The sequence below is a fragment of the Lissotriton helveticus genome, chromosome 11 (assembly GCF_964261635.1).
Source record: "Lissotriton helveticus chromosome 11, aLisHel1.1, whole genome shotgun sequence".
In the NCBI taxonomy this organism is placed as follows: Eukaryota; Metazoa; Chordata; class Amphibia; order Caudata; family Salamandridae; genus Lissotriton; species Lissotriton helveticus.
Genome location: NC_136072.1, coordinates 8,786,396 through 8,808,625, shown reverse-complemented (window position 1 = coordinate 8,808,625; position 22,230 = coordinate 8,786,396). Strand labels below are relative to the sequence as shown.

General features: G+C 45.0%; 1 protein-coding gene across 1 annotated transcript in view; it reads right to left on the bottom strand.

The window, feature by feature from the left end:
• Nucleotides 1-626: 626 nt before the first annotated feature.
• LOC144792080 (putative cation-transporting ATPase 13A4) overlaps nt 627-22,230 on the bottom strand; it is a 315,751-nt gene continuing 294,147 nt past the window's right edge. The window contains exons 27-28 of the mRNA XM_078666931.1: nt 1,719-1,799; nt 627-1,149 (exon numbers count right to left, since the gene is read on the bottom strand). Of these exons, the coding sequence (XP_078523057.1) occupies nt 976-1,149; nt 1,719-1,799 (255 nt within the window). The 3' untranslated portion in view covers nt 627-975. The remainder of the gene's footprint in view (nt 1,150-1,718; nt 1,800-22,230) is intronic.

Genomic DNA, 22,230 nt, shown 5'->3' with positions numbered 1-22,230 from the left:
ATTCAAGATAGCCTGGCTGATTAGACAGAAACCGGTCCCAGGATGCTTGTTTCCGCTCCAGGGAAGACATGGCTTGGCAGTTCTGGCTGGACTGTTCCCATGAGGCACAGGGTCAGACTGATTTGCATATAGCCATGTCTGCACTGGGGTGGTAGAGTGGGCTAAAGAATGATGATGGATTAAACCCAGATCAGTTGACTGGGGGTGAGTGCTTGCAATGTTCAACACTCCGTCCATCATCCACTTTGGTTTTCCCAATTGTACAGGTGCCACAAAACCACTGTCTGTCCTTCTTGTCCAAAATCCTGACGTTGTTGCCTTACAATGAATGAGATGTTCTCCAAGCATTTACTCTGGGCTGTTGAGCGAGGAAAGAATAGAACCATCTGCTGAGGGTCCCTCCTTCTACCCCAGTAACCAGGCACTGATCAGCATGCTCTGACCTGTTTTGGAGGATCAAATTCCACACAATTTGTTAAGTCATCCCTGAGTATGTGGGTGCAGAAGGTCAGGATGCAACCCTAAAATCACAAGGCTATAGCAATTAATAATCCAACTGATAATTGTTCACAAGTAAACAGTGGAGGTTAAATGACCAGGAAGTCTCTTTTTAAAATCCATGCAGCTAGGTGTTGGGTTTCCTCTATGTCAGAACAGGCCAATTTCTGTCAAATGCTGTGTTGCAATAGATTCCATCATCATTATACTTTATTTGGGTTATAAGTCCATAAAAGTACACCCACCAAGGCAGACAAATGCCAGGCAAAATGTCATTGATTCCATAAAAATACATATGGAATAACACACTCCCAATAATACATTAGTAAAATAATTAAAAAACATAAAAAACATCCAGACCATGTGGTCTAAGGGGGCAGGTGCAAATCTATAAACCAATAAAAACCCTCTTAAAATGTCATATGTATCAAGAATAAGAGACCCCTCAGGTACGGTCAACTAATTAGTGGATATATTTCATTTCCAGTCTATCTCTGTAACAGGTGAGTGGGGATAGATGGTTTGGTTTATCGGTGGCCACTTTGGAGCCCTTTCCAGCAGCCGTTGTAGCTTCCGGTACTGACTTTTGGATTTGCAGTTCACCTCCTTCTTTATCCAGACCCAGAGCTCTCGGTTCTCGATGAATGCTTCCTGCAAAAATAAAGTAAAATTACATTTCTTAAAAAGAGGTTTGTTTTCCATTCACATTGACCTCATGGCACAATTGATTATTGGGTGACAGGATTATTTTGCTTTTGTATCAAGAGATGCAAAGAGTATCTGGTCTAAAATCCCCAAAATGGCGTAACGAACTGGGAACAAACTGGGTTGACACTTAGATGTACAGGCAGGCCTATCTATCAGTTAAAGGAATCTGCAAATGTACGTTTGGAAACAGAATATATCTTGTAGCTGGTCTAGCCTATCCAGTACATGATTCTGGATAAAATATTAGAAAGCAATACCCAAGGAACATATTTATTTACAGTAAGCTGCAGTATATGTAAAGTGCATTTGAAGTCTTGAGTCAAACCAAAAATTTTACTATTTTTCAAAGGCAGCTAATTTTGCTTAGGGTTGACTTTTTGGGCTGTTTATTGGACTCTAGACCTAATTGCTAAACTTTCTTTCTTCAACCACAAAACCTTAAATGTCGTTTCACAAAGTAAGGTAAAAGTGAATGACTAGGCACATTGGTCAGAAACAGTACGAGTACTCACCTCAACCGCGTAGCATGCAAAGAAGTGGATGACCACAGCGATGAACAAGTCAAACCTCCAATGCGTGGGAACGCAGGCGAGCTGCAAACAAGAACAATGAACACCTTTATAATACCTCTGAGTCTTGTCTGATGTACACCACATTTTCTTAATCAGTATCTAATAGCCAGGGTACCATCTATGGAAAACTGTCCCTTTTTAATTCAAATCAGTACCTTGGCAATCCATAACATTTTCACTTTTGATTCCTCTCCAAAATTCTTGGATCCCCTAATGCAATTAGGCTACAAATGCATGAGCAGCTCAAATTCAATAATCTTTTTTTAAACTAGTGAAATGGACTATTCAAAACATTCTAAGTCAAGGCACAAAGCAGCAAAATCAACTTTAATTATGTAAGTTGGTGTGAGAAGTTGGCCTGGCATATGCTGTCCACTATTCTAGTGGGCACCATGCACCAGTCCAAACGACCCTTATTGATGGTAGGTTTAAGACAACCTTATAGAAAGCTATCCTAGTGGTAGCTGTGGAGAGCAGCCTTCAGGCTAAGTCTTGAAGGAATGTAAAGCAGCTTGTTTTACCAGACTATAATCTTGTGAATTACAAAATGAAAGGAGAACCACATCAGGTGTATATATAAAATATATGCATTTATTATAAACACATCCCTCCAGTCTCTTTATGAGGCTAGAGGCAAAAGTACATAGGGTAAACTTCTTTAGCACGGATATATGACGGTACAACGCGTACCGTCACAACGCATACCTTTACAACGCGGCCGTGACAACGCAAGTCGTTACCACGACTTGCGTTGGGGGGGCGCGGATTTCGAATAGTTTAATTTACTATTCTAACACCAGTCCCCGTGGACCCTAGGGAAGGTGTTAGGATAGTAAATTAACTATTTTTAGACCTTGAGCGCCCTCCAGCGCAAGTCGTGGTAACGACTTGCGTTGTCACAGCCGCGGTGTAAAGGTACCGCGTTGTGAAAACATCGTTGTAAACGATGTTTACCCTTTAGCACACAGTAAATTAGCACAATATACGTTGAGCCCCAGGGGCGTACTAAACCATGTATTAAGTAAGTGGTATAAGAACCACGACTGACATAGATACAAGGCCTAGAGCCTTTAGAACCACTGGGGCCACCAGGAACCACCCAAGGTAGTGACACAGGGGATCCACGGGGGACGTGTGCAGTGTCTGAACACAACCGCGAATCACCATTAACTTCTATGGGAAAATTCGCTGTTGGAATTTTAAAGAAAGAGGACACTTAGAAGAGGACTTGGAACAAACCCCTTTAGAACTAGGAGGTTCTAGAGTCAACACCCACAGGAGCACCGGAGTACTCGATTTACCTCACCCAGGGAAGTCGGTGCATAGGTGTCTTTTCGTGTCAGGTTTGGCCGTCAATTTCAATGGAGAGCTGCTTCAAAGTGCTGCTGGCGTCCAAGTGGAAAGTGTCCAGGTGGATCCAAGCCTGGATCGGAGTAGGGAAGAACCTGAAAGCAGAGGGAACAGAGTCTGGGTCACTAGCCAGTGACCAGGAAGGCGATGAGCGGATGCCCACCGATGTCGGGTGCTTGCAGGTGAAAAAGGTGAAGCTTGACTCTTCAGCCACGAGGACCAGGTGTCATCGTCGACAACCAGGTGCTGGATTTGAGCTGTTCCACAAAGGATGTAGAGTGCGGCGGTGACGGATTTTGGATGTGACCCAACAAGCCTTGGCAACAGCAACCCACACAGAAAGCAAAGTTTGGCTTTGGTGTAGACCAGCAAGATCTGGGAAACTCACCTCTTGGTAGGGAGTCAGGGCACGTCTGGAGCAACTCGGAAAGCCCAAAGGAAAGAAGAGTTACCTTTGTGGAGACCCACCAGTCGATGGACCAGGGATCGCAAAGAGGCCTGAAGCAGTAATGCTAGAAGCGGGCTGAGGGAACACTCGTGGAGTGTAGGCCCACAATCTTCGGTGCAGATGGTGCTCGGGCGTGGAATACAAATAGCCCAATGCACAACTTCAGAAAAGCTTGGGAAGTGAATGGACTAGCAAATGTGCACCGTGTCCAGGAGTTACGGTTCCACGTCACTCGTGAGGGCTGCAGGTCTCAGCTTCACTGGGATCTCGTGTCGGCCTCTGAGAAGTCTGGAAGTCTGTGTCCTGAGTCACAGATACTTCGGGGTCCGGCGGGAGCCTCGGAAATGTAGACTGGCAAGATGATTCTTGGTGCCTGTTTGAACAGGGGAGTCACTCCTTGACCCCAAGGGATATTCTTCCATCTTCTAGTCGAAATAGAATGTCGAAGTTCCAGGATATATGTTGCAGAGTTTCGTCCAGGTGTAATCTAAAGTCCTAAGGACTGGGTTCCTATACTTATACTAAGTTTAGGGGTTGGACTTACTCTAGGGTCCCACCTATGGGAGGACCCAGGGAGGGGGGTGGTTACACCCCTTTCCCTTTGTCCAGTTTCATGCCAGAGCAGGGGCCGATTGCCCCTGCAACCGGTTTGAAATGGGGTATGCATAGGGACACCTAGTGTACCCCCAACACTGTCTGAAAAGCATTCTATGGTTGCACGCCCCCAGCCCCAATACACTAAAGCCTGTTTGGGAGGTGGTTGTACCTCCCTGTGACAGGAAACCAATTGTTCAGGCCTCCCCTGCCAGAGTTTCGTCCAGCAGCAGGAGGTCAGACTCGTGTCTGTGGCTGCAGCATCCATTTTGTGATGCTGGGGCTCTTTTAAACTATTACCGGTCAGGTAAGTCTGTACATGTCTTCTCCCTCTAGAAGGGTGGAATTCTACCCCCGCCGCCAGGACTGGAGAGGGGGGGGGGTTGTATTCCAAAGTGTTTAACACCAAACACATCATGTTTCCATGAAGCCATTCCAAAGTTAGCATTTACTGCGAGGTTCGAATGCGCTTAGGAGTATATGGTCTGGCTGTATCACAGTACAGCCTCAGAGAATAGATTCTGAAAGCTGCAGAGGGGCACAGCTCATGCATGGGCACCCTCTCACACAAAACCAAGCTCTCTGCCTTCAGGATTGTTAAGGCCTGCCATAGGAGTGACTTATAGGTTTATATGTGTCTGTTATTGAAAGGTAGCTATAGGTAGCCTATGTCTCAGTAAAGGGTGCATGCACCACCTTACCCAGGCTGCAGTAGCAGACCTGTGGTGTCAATTTGGAAGGCTTCCCAGGGGTGGCACCATACATGCTGCAGCCCTTGGTAGGTCTCTGGGGTACCTATGCTCTTGGTACCTAAAGTACTATATACTAGGGACTCAGAGGGTAACCCAGTAACCATTCTGGGGTGTACCTAAAGTGCATGCTATCAATTTAGAGAGGAAGCAGCTCGGCTGGGTTCCTGAATAGCAGGGCTCCAGCCAGACTAAAGTCGATAAATTAGTGAAACACAGCAAAAAGTGGTGGTAACCATAGGAAGCAGATACTACTCTCCAACAGTTGGCACCCTAAATGTGGACTGCAAAAAGCCAGAATTTTTGTATGCTATACACCTTGCAGCCCAGGAGCCCATGCCAGCTTTGCTTTAGCTGTGACGGAAACCAATTTTGTGGTGAAACATTAAGCCGCAGGAGTTGTGCATGAACAGGACTGGGGTCTGGTGGGGAGGGAGTGTGGGCTGTCTGCTTAATATTATCCTCACTCAAATATCAGCTATGTACTGAGCAGCGAATTTCCCACTTGCCGCACCCTGGCATTCACTAAGAGTGTATTACATGAATGGAACAAATGGTGTGTTTTAGGACACAGTAGGGGTATAACTGTAAAGCATGTATTGTGCTGCTTACAATGACCCCTGGCCAGCGACTGATCCTCAACAACTGGCTACCTCCAGCTCCTTAGAATCCACAGACCGGTTTCCAGTTGTAGAAGCATCCCAGTGCCCAGAAGCAGCATCTTGTTGCCAGCAACATTGCGTCATAGAATAGAACACATCCCCCTTCTTTAACAAAAAAACCACAATGACCCCTTCTTTAACAAAAGACAATCCCTTACATAAACACACTATGCTGAAATTGTATGTACATGTAGAATCTTCATATTTCTAAGGCTTTTTTCATGAACGCTTGCTTAGGACTCTTTTACATGGATCTGCATTGAGTTGCACCTGGGGCCAAGCGTCATCACTCCCCAAATTTCACGCCTATACGTCCACTCTGCTGCATTCAGACACACTCCATGCGTTCTACTATTTCCCATCCGACAACTTGAGAAACTTCCCTTCGCATCTTTCCTAGGTCCCGAAAACATATAACACAATTTTTTCACCACATTAGTAGGACATACCCACATAAACATCACTTCCTCAAATTTCCTGACTTCTCTCTTCAGCTCTCATTGTGTCTTAGCACATAACATGTTTGATACCTTTCTACAACTTTGCACAATCTTTTACTGTCAACATTTCTCTGACCACACTTCAGCATCCATGCCAGTACGGCAACAGGGCAAGGCACTCTTTCTTTCAAAGAACAAAGCAACATGTTCCCCGTTACCAAATGTGGCATGGTTTTAAAGTTCCACAGCATCTCCTTGACTAGATCTTTCAAACCCACATTAATTGACACAACCAATTATATACTTTCACCCAACACGCAGTTGAAGAGCTCAATTAGACAATATGCCCTGGAATGATATACCTGTGTCCTGCTCTGACTGATGCCCCACCTCTTAAGGAAGCTACTGAACTCCTCAGATACAAATTGCAGACCATTGTCCTTTAAATTCCACAAAACACCCTTCTCTTCAAAAAATGTATTTCCAAAAGGCAATGACATTTATAACTTTCACTTCTTTCACAAATGCCAAATCCGGCAACTTGGAGTAGTAGTCCATCATCACAAACGTATTTCTCTTATTCACTCCCAAACTATCAAATGGGCAACATATGTCCATTGCAACCCTCTCCCACGTTCGTTTGGGGTCAGCCGCAAGACTTATCGCTGTTTCTTGTAATACATCTGACTTGTCCCAACAATCACAGGGAATGCAATTCTGAACGAACCTCTTGATCTGCCTCTCCATCCCCGGCCAACAGAAATACATCCTGCCTTTTCTCTTCATTGCAGACATTCCTCCAGGCCCTTTGGGCAAAACTCACAACAATCGTTCTCACAACTGACTGGTACCACTTGTTTCACCTTTGCATAATTCCATCCACCATTGAGAGCTCCTCCCACATGTTGTTATAACCACAAACGTATCATCGGCTTTCCATCCTCTAGCCCTTGGTAATATTTCAATAACGTCCAATACCATGGAATCAGCTAAAATAGCCTCCTTCTAGTCAACTTCTTCTATAGCTTGACACACATCTGATGCTTCGACCACCATCCATCCTTCTTCCTCAATCACCCGCTCGTTCTCTAAAGGCAACGTGGACAAGCACTCCTCATTTATGTTCCTTACCCCGACTCATACTTTACAGAGCTACCTTTCCTTAAATTCCAAGTTGGCTGTAAAATATCCTAAAACTGCCACCATGTTGCCACAATAATCCTCCGGCTCCACTTCTGTAGGGCATAATCCATCAGTATTTAAGCCATCCCAAACAGATTGATCAACGAGGTTGAAAGGCGAGCATGAATCTGCCCATGGATGGTACATTTTGAGGGGTGAGAAACACTACAGGTCTCTATGGAAAGTTCATTTGTTGAGCATCCTCACTACTTATTGCTACTAGTTCAATATCATCTTCGCTCATGCCTGAATCCCCTCATGATTCGGTGTTTCCGGGGCCTTCACCAAGTTCACAGATTTCTTGGTATTGGAAAAGTCTTTCACTCTACATACCCTTGCAAAATGGCCTCTTTTCTTGCATTTGAAACATTTGCTTTTAGTAGCAGGACAGCTGATCGCCTCAGCAGGGTGCCTTACACTTCCATGCCTGAAACACACTTTTCTTTTTTTTCAATTGCTGCTTTCTCCCATCCTTCTTGTCCCTGTCACTGGGATTCAAGGTGTTTTTCTTAACTGTATCCACCTCACACACTTTTTCTGACTCCGCATTACCCTCATGCCCGGAACCACCCAGTTCCTCTGCATACTGAGAAGTGTTTTCCATGTGCCTGGCCACATCAAGTCAAGTCAAAAGATCTTTATTCGGAGTAAGGAAACATCCATAAAAGTACAAACAGAAAAAACACAATACATTTTTAAAAACATTCATCAATAGTTGCAATTGGAGAATTATCCGAGAACAAACGAGCAAAATCAGAATCCATTTACAATGTCCCAGCTATACAACATATGTCCCTTCGTGATAGTAAATCATTTAATTTTTTATAAAAGAAGAGAATATCTTACAATATTATTTAAAAACGCTGTTTAAAAATACTATTAAAATTATTAAAACCATTATTAAACCATTATAAAAAAGGGTATCAAAATAGAAAGTGCAGTGTGCAATAGTTAAACATCAATATTAAGGGTGCCTGGCCACATCAATTGTTTTATTCAAGGTGGGATCCTTTAGACCCAATAAATTCTCTTGCATCTTTAAATTTCTTATCTTATTTATCAACTGCTCTCTTCTAATTTCAACCCTAAGGTACCTGAATTTGCAAGTAATAGCCAGTCTTCTCAAAACCGCCACGTACTGTCCAATAGCTTCATCATGTGCTTAAGAGCGGGAACAAATGTGACTCTCAACCACAATACTTATTTTTACCCATAAATCTCTCCCAGCGCTCTGAAAAAACACTCATTCATCTTCCTCTTCATTGTCTGACCCAACACCCACACTCCTTCCCTCTAATTCTGACCTCAGCAAAGTTTTCAGAACCTTCCTTCCTTCTGTACCCAAACCGTGTTTGAGGATCGCCAACTTCCTCTTTACCATGAACACATCCCCCATGGCCTCTAAATAAGTCTGGAAAGAGTCTTTCCATTGTTCCCAACCCATGCAGAGTAGATTAGGATCCTGTAAAGACACTGGGGGAGCAGAAGCGGATTGCGCCATCATGGTTGTCAAATACAAAATTACAAAAATAACATATACTGGCGGTCACTTGTAACCCTTCCGTGACCTTATGGAAAGTGCAGATTAGTTCGGCTTTATCCAGAACAGGTACATGAGCCTACCCACTCCACGCACCCCAATACCTACTAAATTCTTCGATGTCTTCCAAAGTCTTTTACTGTCCCCCGCATGAAGTGCTTAGATTCAACCTGGCTAGAGTACCAAGAATAAGGTTATAGAGAAAGATGCACAGAAGGATATCCACCACAATACCTCCTCTAGTAATTGGGCACAGAGGCACCCAAGTGTGTCAAAGTAGCACCAAAACTGAGCGCATCAGCGTGATACTTCTTTGACATTGAGACAAAAACTGTGCGCATCAGTGACAAAATAACTTAACACGCCCACAGTTTTGTGCAATAGTGAGGAAACCTTCCCTGCACAGGTTGCTGTGCACATCTGATACTTCCTCCTCCCATTGGTGCACTGCCCACTTCAGAAACTACTGTGTGTATCAACAATGCTTATACCTTCTGAAGGTGTAACTTTTTTTTTTTTAAATGTATTCCTCATTAGGATGTAGCGGATGCAATAGATCTGACCGTGCCTGACCTATCTTGGCCAGTTGCGGCTGCCGTAGCTTTGCTGCTCCAACCAATGTGCAACTAGTCACCTTGACAGCAACCCACCCAACGCCATAGACCCAGGCCTCGTAGTCACATCTAGGCCTAGGCAGTAAAATTCTGTTCCGCTTGTGAAATTTGGGTAATTTTGCATTCCGCGGAGAACACGTAATTGCCAAAAATTCCGCGATCAGGGGTTTTGTGGAATTTTATGCTTGTTCGCACTTTCAAAATGCGTGTTCAAGTGATATATTTCTCCCCGAGCACGCAAACAGCATTTGCGAACAGGAAAAAAGCATTGCAAGTGGGCGGAACAAACAATTCCGCGTGTTCGCAGAACTTTTGCATGCTCGCTGAGATTTTTTACCGTTTCTTGGAGTTTTGCATAGCGTGATTACGCAAATTCCGCCCACCCCTAGTCACATCGATGCTTCTTCTGCCATGCGAGCAGAGATCACCCTTCTTCGAAAAATGCCACAGGGAGCACACTCTATCACTTTCAAATGATGCTGCTTGGAGGCAAGTGGTTTACCGTCCAATGCTCACTTTCATCCCTCCTCCGATTTCCACAATTACTCACGCTGCCCTAGGATTGTTCTGTTCACTGTCATATGCCTCCGGGCAAATAGGCAAGGCCCCAACTATGTGCAGGAATGTGCAGCAAACTTCTCCAGGCAGACTGCTCACGTTGGGCTGCAGGTTGCCTCCAAACTAGTGCAAAACACTCACTGCACTATTATCCGTTCGGGTCTCGTTGCCGCTTACTCTTAAACAGGATCAATGGGCAATTGCTTTCTGGTTTGAGGTCGTCATCTTCCCTCGATCTGGCCGCCAACCTGAATTCTGTGTGCAGAACTTGATATTTTCATTATCAAAGTGTCCTCTTTTCAGCATCCCATCCTCGTTGCCAGATTAGATTGACAGGACGGAGTAGAGATATAACTGTAAAGCATGTATTGTGCTGCTTACAATGACCCCTGGCAAGCCACTGATCCTCAACAACTGTCTACCACCAGCTCCTTGGAATCCACACACTGGATTCCAATTGTAGAAGCATCCAGGTGCTCAGGAACATCAACTTGTTGCCAGCAACATTGCATCATAGAATATACCGGAGTGAAGATAAGCCATGGTAGAAGACCAGAAAGAGGAATAAAGTTTAGATTAATAGAGATTACACATGACATGGCACTTTTTAAATGAACAGGGAACAAGAAAATCCATGCAAGCAAGTGGACACTTGTTTTGCATAAACATGTAATCTGTGCTATCCTGTTCTCCAGCTCTCCACATCTTCACCCTCCATTAGTGCTTTTTGCTGTTTCACCTAATAGGCTTCTGGTCTTGTATGTATGATTTTATATGCAACTAGCAGCCCGTCCCGACTTTGTACGGGTATACACACGCCCACAACGGAGTCCTGTGAACGCTTGTTTTGCAGGATTTCCGCGCCCCCTTTTTGCCAAATGCCCGTTGAATGCCGCGCCAATTGCTGTATGGCCACGCCCCCACACGCCCACAATGGAGCCCCGTTGGATGCCGTGCCGATTGCTGTATGGCCACACCCCCACATGCCCACAACGGAGCCCTGTAAACACTTGTTTTACCTGATTTCCGCCCCCAGATTTCCACCCCCAGCACAACGCACACGCTTGTTTTACCCAAATTCCGCCCCCAGATTTCCGTCCCCAGCACAACGCACACGCGATTTCCGCCCCCAGATTTCCGCCCCCAGCACAACGCACACGCTTGTTTTACCCGATTTCCACCCCCAGATTTCTACCCCCAGCACAACGCACACGCTTGTTTTACCTGATTTCCGCCCCCAGATTTCCGTCTCCAGCACAACGCACACGGCCACAAGGAAGTACTAACACGCCGCGTTTGCCACGCCCCCACATGCCCACAACGTAGCCCTGTAAATGCTTGTTTTACCTGATTTCCGATCCCAGCACAACACACACGGCCACAAGGATGTACTAACATTTCGCGTTTGCCACGCCCACACATGCCCACAACGGAGCCCTGTAAACGCTTGTTTTACCTAATTTCCGGCCCCAGCACAACGCACACGGCCACAAGGAAGTACTAACATGTAGCAAATGCCACGCCCATCGCTGTATGGCCACGCCCCCAGCACAACACACACGCCCCCTGCAGAACACCCCGAGCAGAACGGCCACGCCCACAAGGGACTACTTTGCCCCTAAGGTTTTACCCTTCGAATGTATATGGTGGCCGCCTGCATAGCCCATGTCCATCTGCTGCAACTGTCCTTTCCAATGCTGTATTGGGTGTTGTGAATGGTGCTGTGGTACCCGCCTCAAAGGTTTGGGCTCTCTCTTTATTATATTAGTATAGATTATTGATGAAGAGTGAAGCTGGCTGGGGAGAAACAGGACTCTGCACAATTTAGGGGCAGAAATCTATATCTTTTTGAGTTATATAATTACAATTCACATATTTTCAATTACATTATGTATCACATATTTACAGTTTATGCACCGGGAGAATAAGGGCCTTATTTCAAGCTTGGCAGACAGCATGCCAAACAAATGGTCCACCCACTATTTAGAGTTGGGCAGACAGATCTTTCTGAAGTGGTTTCCCCACTGACTCTGCCATGGAAATACTTACTCTGATGGGCTAAGGAAATAGGGGCCAACAGAGTAAGAACATCAGACCACACGCGCTATTTAGAGCAGATAGTGATGGAAGGAAAGAATATGCTCCAGGCTGTCAGGACATACCTGGTTCTATCAAACTAGAAAAAAAGAAAATTTACACCCATAACTTGGGAGGAAACTCCCAGGTTTTGAGGTCATTGATTTTTCGGGGGTTTTTCATTCACAGATTGTCACTTTGGGCGTTAGTTTTAGGCTTTCAGGGCCACACATAAAACGTAACGCCTTAACCGTTGCGGCAATTCCGCAGCGGTGCGGGCGTTCTAAAGAGTAGGCGGGCCTGTGACGACCGTTGGCCATTCGCAGCACTGGGGAGGGAGTGCTCCTGTCGGCCGTTGGCCATTCGCAGCACTGGGGAGGGAGTGCTCCCGGGAACCGTTGGCCATTCCGAACACGAAACGGGTTAAAGTGCCTTCGGAGGAATTGCCATGACAACAGTTACTCTGAAGTCATTGATATCTTCTCTTGGCTGGAGGCGATCACTAAATACCACAGGCTTCTGCTCATCCGGGAGGTGGATGTAATGTCCTCTACCACCCTGACGGATGGCGTAAAGACCGCCATTCTCTAAATCGTGCACTAAGTGATGGACCCAAAATACACAAATTTTATTCAAGGCATCACAGACATCTCCAGGTTTCATAGTTGGTGACTTAGGAAAAAGGGCACGGCTCATCCCATTCCATGGTACCCTAATGAATAGCTATCGAAGAATGTCTCATCTGGTTTACCTACCTCATCCCAGTAACATTGGTAAATTTAACATTGAGGTAAATCCAGTGCTTTCCTATCTATGTAGCACCTGGGTATTGTTAGGGTCTGGTATTTGTAAAGTGAAACCTAGCTAGAGAGTAAAAGAGTAGTGAACAGAGGCATGACTACAAGTGGTAGGTAAGGATCTCTCACAAAGAAGCAGCATGTTAATGGGTGGGTATTCCTATTTAGCAATGTAGGGCAGATTTACAAATATTTAGAGATCGTTTGTGGCACAAAAACGGCATAATCCTGCTCTAAATGTTTTTTATTTACTTTTCAGGTCAAAACTTGTTTATTCTAGAAAGTTGCCTGAATTTAAGGCAAACCCCTGCTTTGTGATACTCTGCATCAAGGGGGTATTCCATGGGTGGTGTGCAGACATTCCCGGGCAACCACCCATGGTTTTTAATGCAAAACCCTATCTAAGTACAATAGCAGGCAGGGTTTTGTGTCAAGAAATATCTTTGAAGCAGTGTTAAAACGGAGAAATACCTTTATTTCTCCTAAAGTTTACCACTTTGCTTGTGTGCTGTATTGTACAGCACACACCCAGCATGGAACATTTATTAAAGTTAGTCTAAGCATAGTATTTTGTGCTGGAAGTGTACCCTTCCATAACACAAACCTACACTAGACTCACACACCTTTACACCACAGTGCAAGGGTGTCTGGGTGAGTGGCTCATTGCAGCCTGATTGTGTGCCCACACTTGATTGAGAGGAGGAGAGTGCCACATCTCTGTAGATATGGTGCTGTCTTCTCTCACTCTTATGCAGTGCAGCAACTTTGCGTGCTGTGTTGTGAGAGAGTTTGGAAATCTGGGCCGTAGGGTTTTATTTCTAAAGGCATTTTGTAGTGCATAAGGTACTCCAGTAGTACTAATTGATATTCTTTTAAATATCTTTGTGAATTGGATTCAAAAGATTTAAAATAGAAATAAAATGTGAATACTTATTTACAGATATTAGCAACAGAATGGTCTGTGTCGTAGTTGCACTTTTAGTAATGAAGAGTTGGATGTTTCACAGCGATTCACAGAGGAATGTAAGATTACATACAGCAGTGTGTCTGTAGTGGTACTTCTCATACTCATAACTGCTTCTGAGAATCAGCCCCTGATAGTTCTCAGACGAGGTGAGTCAAAAGACCTGTCAGAATTGCAAGCGAGTTGGGGCACTTCTGATGTTGACTGGGAAGTTTTTCAAGATCCTGGAATGATCAGTCTTCTGGAGAGGACATGTCTTCTGGTTTTTAAATTTTCTGTTTTTGTTTGCAGTGTTTATCTTCTTCTCTAGTGGTGGCCTGAGTTTAATTGTGGCAAAGTAGTTTTCTGGTGTACGAGAAACAATTGAGTCAGATGCAGGCCAAAGTGATTGCTCATGGCTGAGATTAATTCAACCATTCCATTCATCACCTGGTTTTTAATGCCCCAAGTACAACTGGTGTGTACAGACATGGGTCCCATGCTTAATGTGAAATGAAAATTAAATGAACAAAATATTTTTAAAGCACAGCTGTGAACTAGAAGGTATCCTAGCTCGAGACCATTTCAAACCCTGAACAGAAATAAAGGCATCCATGGTAATTATGGAGGAAACAGCCAGGCCTTCAAGCTTTCCTGAAAGTCAGTAGCTCTTGACCTGCTCTCAACGATGGAATTAAAGGGGTTCCAGTATTGGGCTGTGCTAACTGAGACGGCCCAGCCTCCAACTCTGAAATTCTTGACTTTAGGCATGCAGGGGAGATATGCGGTGGAATCTGTAAGATACATCTGCCTTAAATACTTAGAATAATCACAGGACTCATCCTATAAACTGCCCTCAGGGAAATACAAATGGCCTTAAAAGGGACTCTTTCTGGGACATTTAGCCCATGGATCCTGTGATCACTGTGCCACTGGAACCAAGCTGTGCCTGGTTGATGAGCCCTAATAAGGGTGAAACGTGTCCTGCGTTGCTTGTGTGCTTCTTCAGGGAGGACTTAACATAGGAATTAAGGATGGACTCTAGCCATAGTGTACAGGGTCAAGACTAACTTGCCTATGATTGAGGCCAAACGGAGGTGGTATAGTGGGAGAAAAAATATTGACTTGGATGCAGCCTGAGTACTGAGAATAATTAAAGCATTCCATCCATCACCGTGTGTTGATAGTTATTTTTACTTAATGGCTGGGGAATATGGTTGAATCTTTTTAGGGCTTTGTTGACATTACAATTGCAGACCAGTGCTAAAGTGCATGCACTTCTCCCGTAAAACATGGTAATACTGGTGTATCCACAATTGGCACATTTAATTTACTTGTAAGTCCCTAGTAAAGTGCACTGTGGGGGCCAAGGCCCTGTGAAGTAAATACTGCAGCACTGCTTGTGCCACCTACCTATGTAGCTCTTCAAACAATGTCTCAGGGATGCTGCTGCACAACCTGTATGTGTAGTTTTACTGACACTTGGACTTGGCATTTAAAACCCTTTGCCAATCCTTAAACTAGTCGCCCCTAAGGTAGGCCATAGGTAGTAACTAAAATGTAGGACATTTACTTTTAAGTCTTCTATGTCCTGGTAATGAAAACCTCCCAAATTAGTTTTTCAATACTGAGAGTGTGGTTCTCAAAATCCGGACCCTGTTGTTTTCCCGATATCGAGGTTCAATACCCGTGTCACAAAATCTCAACGTACCAAGACGATTTTGGTGTCTATGAACCGATAATGATTGGGACATCATTTCTGTGTATTCGCGTTACAATCGAGGGTTGCCAACACCCCTAAATCACAGTTTCCGCCCCATCCCTTAAAACTCCATTTTGTGAACGGCATCCATCTTGCATCTTGCCCTCATGATAAGTCAATTAAAGGTCGAGCTTGATCCAAATAGACACGTCCACCTTTCGTGACTTTCCCCTGACCTGTCCCAACTGACTCCACTGTCTTCGGCCAAACCTGTTTAGGCAGCTCCTCGCCCAGTGGCCAGATATGATAGCATCTACGCATAACATTCCACAAACCATTCACTACATACAGACCATGCTTTCTGCAAACATGCACCTGTCCACGTTCTTTGTTTATGGCCAGTTTTATGACTGGGTTGTACCTTTCTTTATTGAGGTTTCACCGATATCTGATGGGAGTTCCAGGCCTAACTGGGTAATCTATCAACAAACTGGACATCTAAAGTATGGGCTTGCTTACATGACTTCGCTCTTTGTATTATTGTAGAAATATGTGTATAGCCATATCATAAACTTAGGAATTCTTGCTTGCAGCTATATATTTTGTATATAAGGAGACGGCTGGTTCTGTAAAAACGAACAGTCTCCCTAGAACCTACTCTCCGTGTGGTGTACTTCTGGGACACGTGTTACTTGGTAGCTACCAATAAAACTTGATCTTTGACTGCGACTAGAAGACTCCGTGTTTCTGTGGTCCGGAACAAGGGTGAACTCAGAGGTCTTCGGGTGTTATCCCCTGGCACCAGCGGGTTCCTAAAAACCCGTTACCTCAGTTGGCGCCCAACTCGGGGCGATATCAAGCGGTGACGGTCCAAGCCAGATGTTCGTGAGGAGCTTCGTGTGAAAATTCCGGAGGACGGCCAGCCACTTCAGCGACCCCTGTATGTCGACGTGGTTCCGAAGGTCTTTGCTGCGAGGTTCCCCGCGTCCCGACGGCTACGAAGGACTGCTGCCCTGACTATCGCCTTGTTTTGGACCCAGTGATCCTTGGTAGAGCGAAACGATAGACGAGTCTTCTAGCGACATCACAGATCTTCAAATACTTCAGTTAAGTATAAGTGGAGCGTCTCCCAGTCCTTAGTTTGTCCTTAGTTTTTGGTATCCTTGAGATACGACTTGATTTGGTACTTGCAAGCCCCAAAGCCGAAGGACTCGTGTATTCACGAGAAATATCGTAATAGATAATCCTTTGAAGTTTGAAGCTAGACTAGTGAGCGAAGATGCCTAGTTTTAGCAGACTTGGAAACTTGTTTTGTCTTGGTTGTAGTAAGGACTCCCGATTGGAGGATTCCTGTCCGGTTCCTCCAATTGGAACTCCAACGTATGAGCTCTATGTAAGGCACGGCGTAGGTCCTATAACATATAACGAAGTATGGATAAAATACACCCGCAAGGATGGTGTTTTAAAATGGCCCCAATATGGTAGTTTCGACTCAGAAGTTTTAGATAACCTAGAGGTCAAACTGTTCAAGAAGAAAGCCCGACCGGCGATGTTTGACTCTTTCCGCCTATGGCGCAAAGAAGCCAAACAGAAAGAAATAAGATTAGCAAAAAAGAATAAAAGAGGTATGTCAATGGTGCAAGCTGCCGTTGCATACAGAGATAACGAGGAAGAGCAGGAAAGCGAACAGATGCTTAGGAGCAAGAAATTAGCGATAGATAAATGTTACCCGATGCTGCCAAATAAGGGACAAGGTCAACAGAAAGGATCCGAGAAAGATCCATTAATGTCCCACTTATTAAATTCGCCACCACCCTATGCACAAAATGCCACAGCACCTCCGCAACCTTTAGTTGCACCTCTGGTAGCTGTTATACAGGCTCCTTTACAGCACCCACCAGCTGTTCTTCAGCTGGCTCCTGTTTCTCTGGCACAGCCTCCTCAAGGCTCACCGATCACATCTATTTCTCCTACTGTTCCTTCTAAAATTTCGCCTAGCGCACCTTCTAGTCTCTCTGATACTCGTTCTACGAATATTTCTGTTTCTACTTTGCGTGACTCTGTTCTACCACCAGTTATTCCTCCACTTTCACCTTCCGTCTGGCATAAAATGGCCAGCATCGTTACTAACTTTCCTTCACCACTTTTTCGGTCGCCTAAAACGACCCCTAACACGGAACGAAGACAATTGCGAAGCCAAATGCCCGATTATCAGGAAAGAGAATCATTGAATAAGCTAGCACGGAATTGGGCTATTGACACAGCAAGATATGATGTAGAGTCTGTCTTGAACGTTTTCCGTCAATGGGATGAACCAACGCAAAGATACGTCTTTGAGCAGATGTGTGTTTTTCTGTGTGAGGATTTGGAAGATAATGGTCAGAAGAGCAACCAGCAAGAGTTGTGTAGTGTGCGATTTAAATTTGGGGAGGGTATGATAGTTGGTCCCGACGTTGAAAAAGCAGTTGAGATATTATTATCACATCGAAGTACGGGTGGTAATTCTGGGTCATCCTCTGACAGTGGTACATCTAGCAGGAAAAGGGCGAGACAGTACCCGATGAGAGAGGTTCCTCCGGTCTGGAGGGAAGGTGACGCAACTGCAGTTCCACCGGTTCTGCCTCATTTCCAGCGTGTATGGGTACATGTCCCCTGGAAAAGATCCGAAGTTTTAGCACTCAAACAGACACTACCCGATCCCCGTAAAAACCCGACTGGGTATTATAAGGAGTTGTCCCAAACTGCAAGCTCATGTATAATGAATTTAGCGGATATAGACATGTTGTTTGGGAACGTTGTTCCACATCCTTTATGGAGTAAGATACGTCATACAGATCATGACCAAGAATTAGGTGACTCGTGGGCGAACATTGCGACTACAGATGCTAGACAAGTCGGTGGTTTCAAGCCTGAGCCGTTAATAGCTGAACTTCCTGGTAGAATTATTGCGTACATGAAGACCATTATGCCTGAAGTACGCGTGAACTGGGACAAGCTATCCGCGTGCAAGCAAAAGAAAGACGAGAATGTGTCTGACTTTTTCACAAGATTTGAGGAAACTTTCACTGACCATAGTGGTCAGGATATGGCTACCGAGGGTGGCCAAAGACTGTTTGTAGACAAATTTGTACACAATTTGCTTCCTGAACTGTGTGCTAAACTAAAAGATTCAGAGAGTGCTTGGGCTGTCTCTACGTCGGCGCAGATTTTAGCAACAGCCCAGTACTATGAAAATAGGCGTAAAGACGAGCTAGACAAAGCAGACAAAAAGACGAAAGATTTAAAAACTAAAGTTCTTCTCCAACAGGCCTATCCGCCCCGTATGGTTAGCCAGCCCAATTATCAACAGAATCCGCAGTATTCTAGAGACGCACAAGGAAACGAGCTTTCCCATCAGCGTCCTACATATGGCCCGAATCAATGTGCGTATTGCAAAGAAGAAGGTCATTTTAAAGGTAATTGTCCGGCTCTTGCGCGACGTTTAAACGATGCTCAAGGTGTAAGGGGAAGAGGTGTTCAGCATGCCCCTAGAGGTAGAGGCCGTGGAAATTTCACTCAGAATATAATTTCTTTTCCGCCTCAGAAATCCATGAATAGCTTTGATCAACAGAATAACGCATCGTCTAGGTCAGCTCAGTACTATGCTGACGACTACTACACCGAACACGACAATGAGGGTAATGATTGCTAGGACAGCCATGGACAAAGAGAGGGAGTTGTTTCAGTTCCAGTAGATCAGGATGGACCTTATGTCGAGGTAATTACCTCAGGAGTGTCAGAGCCATTTCTGCTGGATACTGGTGCTACAAAAAGTTCTATTATGCACTCAAAACTTCCTGGCGCACCTTTGTCTGGCGAAATAAATGTCTCAGTAGGCATCTCCGGCGCCCCTGTCTGAAACCCGATCTCTAGTCCTATATCCCTTTCTATTGGCCCCTGTGAATTAGAAGCACCCCTCATTCTTACAACAGGTTGCGGTGAAAATTTGTTAGGATTGGATTTGCTAAAGAGGTTGTATGCGACTTTGTACTGTTCTCCCTCGGGAGTACAACTTACCTTAGGGAAATAAGTCATTTCTCCAATGTACTTGTCAAAAGAAGGTATTCCAATCGAATTGTCATCACTTCCCGATATACTGCGGCCTAATTTTTCCAATGACGTAGGTCGTTTGGAGATAGCACCGTATGTCATAACTTTGAAAGCCAACGTCGGATTGCCACGTATTCCCCAATACAAAATATCTAACGAATGCGAGAAGGCATTATTAACGATCATTTATGATTTGATCGATAAAGATGTTATCGAAGAAACAACAGGGAACGTTTGTAACAGTCCAGTTTTACCGGTCTTAAAACGTACTGATCCTTCACAGCCCCCTGTGTATAGGTTTGTGATTGACCTCAGAGAGGTAAATAAGGTAGTTATCCCACAGTTCCCAGTCGTCCCCGACATTACTGCTTTATTGACAATGGTTCCAGCTTCAGCAGACTGGTTCTCGGTGATTGACCCGAAGAACGCTTTCTTCAGCATCCCGATCGCCGAAGAGAGTAGAGACCTTTTCGGCTTCAATTTAGGAGGACGAAGCTTCCGCTTCAAATGCGCTCCTCAAGGCTACTGCGAAAGCCCATCTATATTCAGTCAGGCACTGAAAACACAACTAGACACAATCGTGCTGCCAGATGGGTCAACTTTGATCCAGTACGTAGACGATCTACTGATTGCCGCAGACACTGAGGAGATTTGCAAACAAGCCACGTTGTTATTATTGCGTCACTTATGTGACATGAAGCACAAAGTCTCCCTTTCAAAGCTACAATTTTGCCGACAAGAAGTAACCTACCTAGGTCACATCTTGTCAAAGGAGGGAAGGAGACTGACACCAGAAAGAATACAGGCAATTACAGAACTAAGTGCCCCAAGGACACAGAGAGAAGTTCGAGCCTTTTTGGGCATTACATCGTACTGTAGACAATGGATACCGAATTTCTCACTACTAGCCAAACCCTTACTGTCACTACTCCGCAAAGACACGCCTAATCCTATGCCTTGGTCTGAAGATTGTCAGACGAGTTTCCACGAGTTGCGTGATGCATTGTGTTCGGCTCCTGTGTTGGGAAACCCCAACTACAGTAAGCCTTTTACATTGTATGTCCACGAAAAAGAAGGTTGTGCATTATCAGTCTTAACGCAACACTTTGGGGACAAACAGCGCCCATGCGCGTATTTTTCGGCAACTCTGGATCCAGTGGCTAAGGCACTACCAAGTTGTCTAAGAGCAACCGCCGCAGCAGCTGTCTGCATTTGACAGTCTGCTGGATTAGTCATGAATAACACTTTGATCGTTATGGTTCCGCATGCAGTAGACATTTTGCTAAATAGGACAAAGACACAACATCTTACTAGCGCTCGACTATCCAGTTACGAACTTACCCTGTTAGCAAGTCACATCCACATAAAGAGGTGTGATACACTCAACCCTGCTACGTTATTACCCATCCCGACAGAGACAGACAAGATTGACAAACATGACTGCTGTTTCAGGACAGAAGAAGAGACAAAAGGGAGAGTAGACTTACAGGACACTCCCCTTTCCGAATGCAATGATACTTTATGGGTTGATGGTTCATGTTTCAAGTTGCCGAATGGTGATGCGACTACAGCATATGCCGTAACGACATTACACACCATTGTAGAGACTGCACGCGTTTCCCACAATTCTGCGCAAGCTGCAGAGTTGATTGCGCTTACTAGAGCATGTGTGTTGGCAAAAGGAAAGCAAGTGAATGTGTACACTGACAGCCAATATGCCTTTGGTGTGGCTCACAGTTTTGGGAGATTGTGGCGTGAACGTGGGTTCCTTACGTCCCATGGTGCAAAGATACAACATGGCCAGGTAGTCAATGAGCTCCTTGAGTCACTCACCTTACCCCTACAAGTCGCCATTATAAAATGCAGTGCACACAAAAAGATTCTGGATGATGTTGGCCGTGGGAATGCATTTGCAGATGAGGTTGCGAAAGAAACTGCAAGGAACACAATGAGTCGGATGTATGTTATGGGTCCCGCCAGATGGATTGCTGATGTAGGAATGTGTGAGGACACCATTGAAAGCGTAAAATCGATACAAGCCGAGGCCACTGAGAACGAGATGAATGAATGGAGAGAAAGCACAGGTAGATTGGATGCGAATGGTTGTTGGGTCGAACTATCGGAACACCAGCGATGGCTATTACCTAATGCATACGTACTTGCAGTAGTAACGATGGCTCACGGAATGGCACACATCAGTTCGAGAGGAATATGTAAACTATTGGCCCCAGTATGGCAGAATAGCAATATCCCAAAATGTGCAAAGAATGTGGTCGAAAAGTGTATGGTGTGTTTGAAGTACAATCCCGGTAGGGGAACCCCAACTCCAGCTGGTCATGTTGCACCTCCAACGTACCCGTTCGAGGTTTTACAGCTCGACTTCATCCACATGGAGAGGTGCAACAACCTAAAGTACGTGCTCGTTGTTGTCTGCGCCTTTTCAAGGTGGGTGGAAGCGTACCCCCTTAAGGACAATACCGCTTTCTCAACTGCCAAAGCACTTGTCAAAGAGTTCTTCCCGAGGTTCGGTATGCCTAGAATTGTCTGGAGTGATAACGGAAGTGAATTTGTAGGATGCGTGATGAAGAGAGTGTGTGAGTGTTTAGGCATCCACCAGAAATTCCACGCTGCAAACCACCCCCAATCAGCTGGATTAGTAGAGTGCTACAATGGCACTCTAAAATTCAAACTAGCCAAGATCCAAGCCA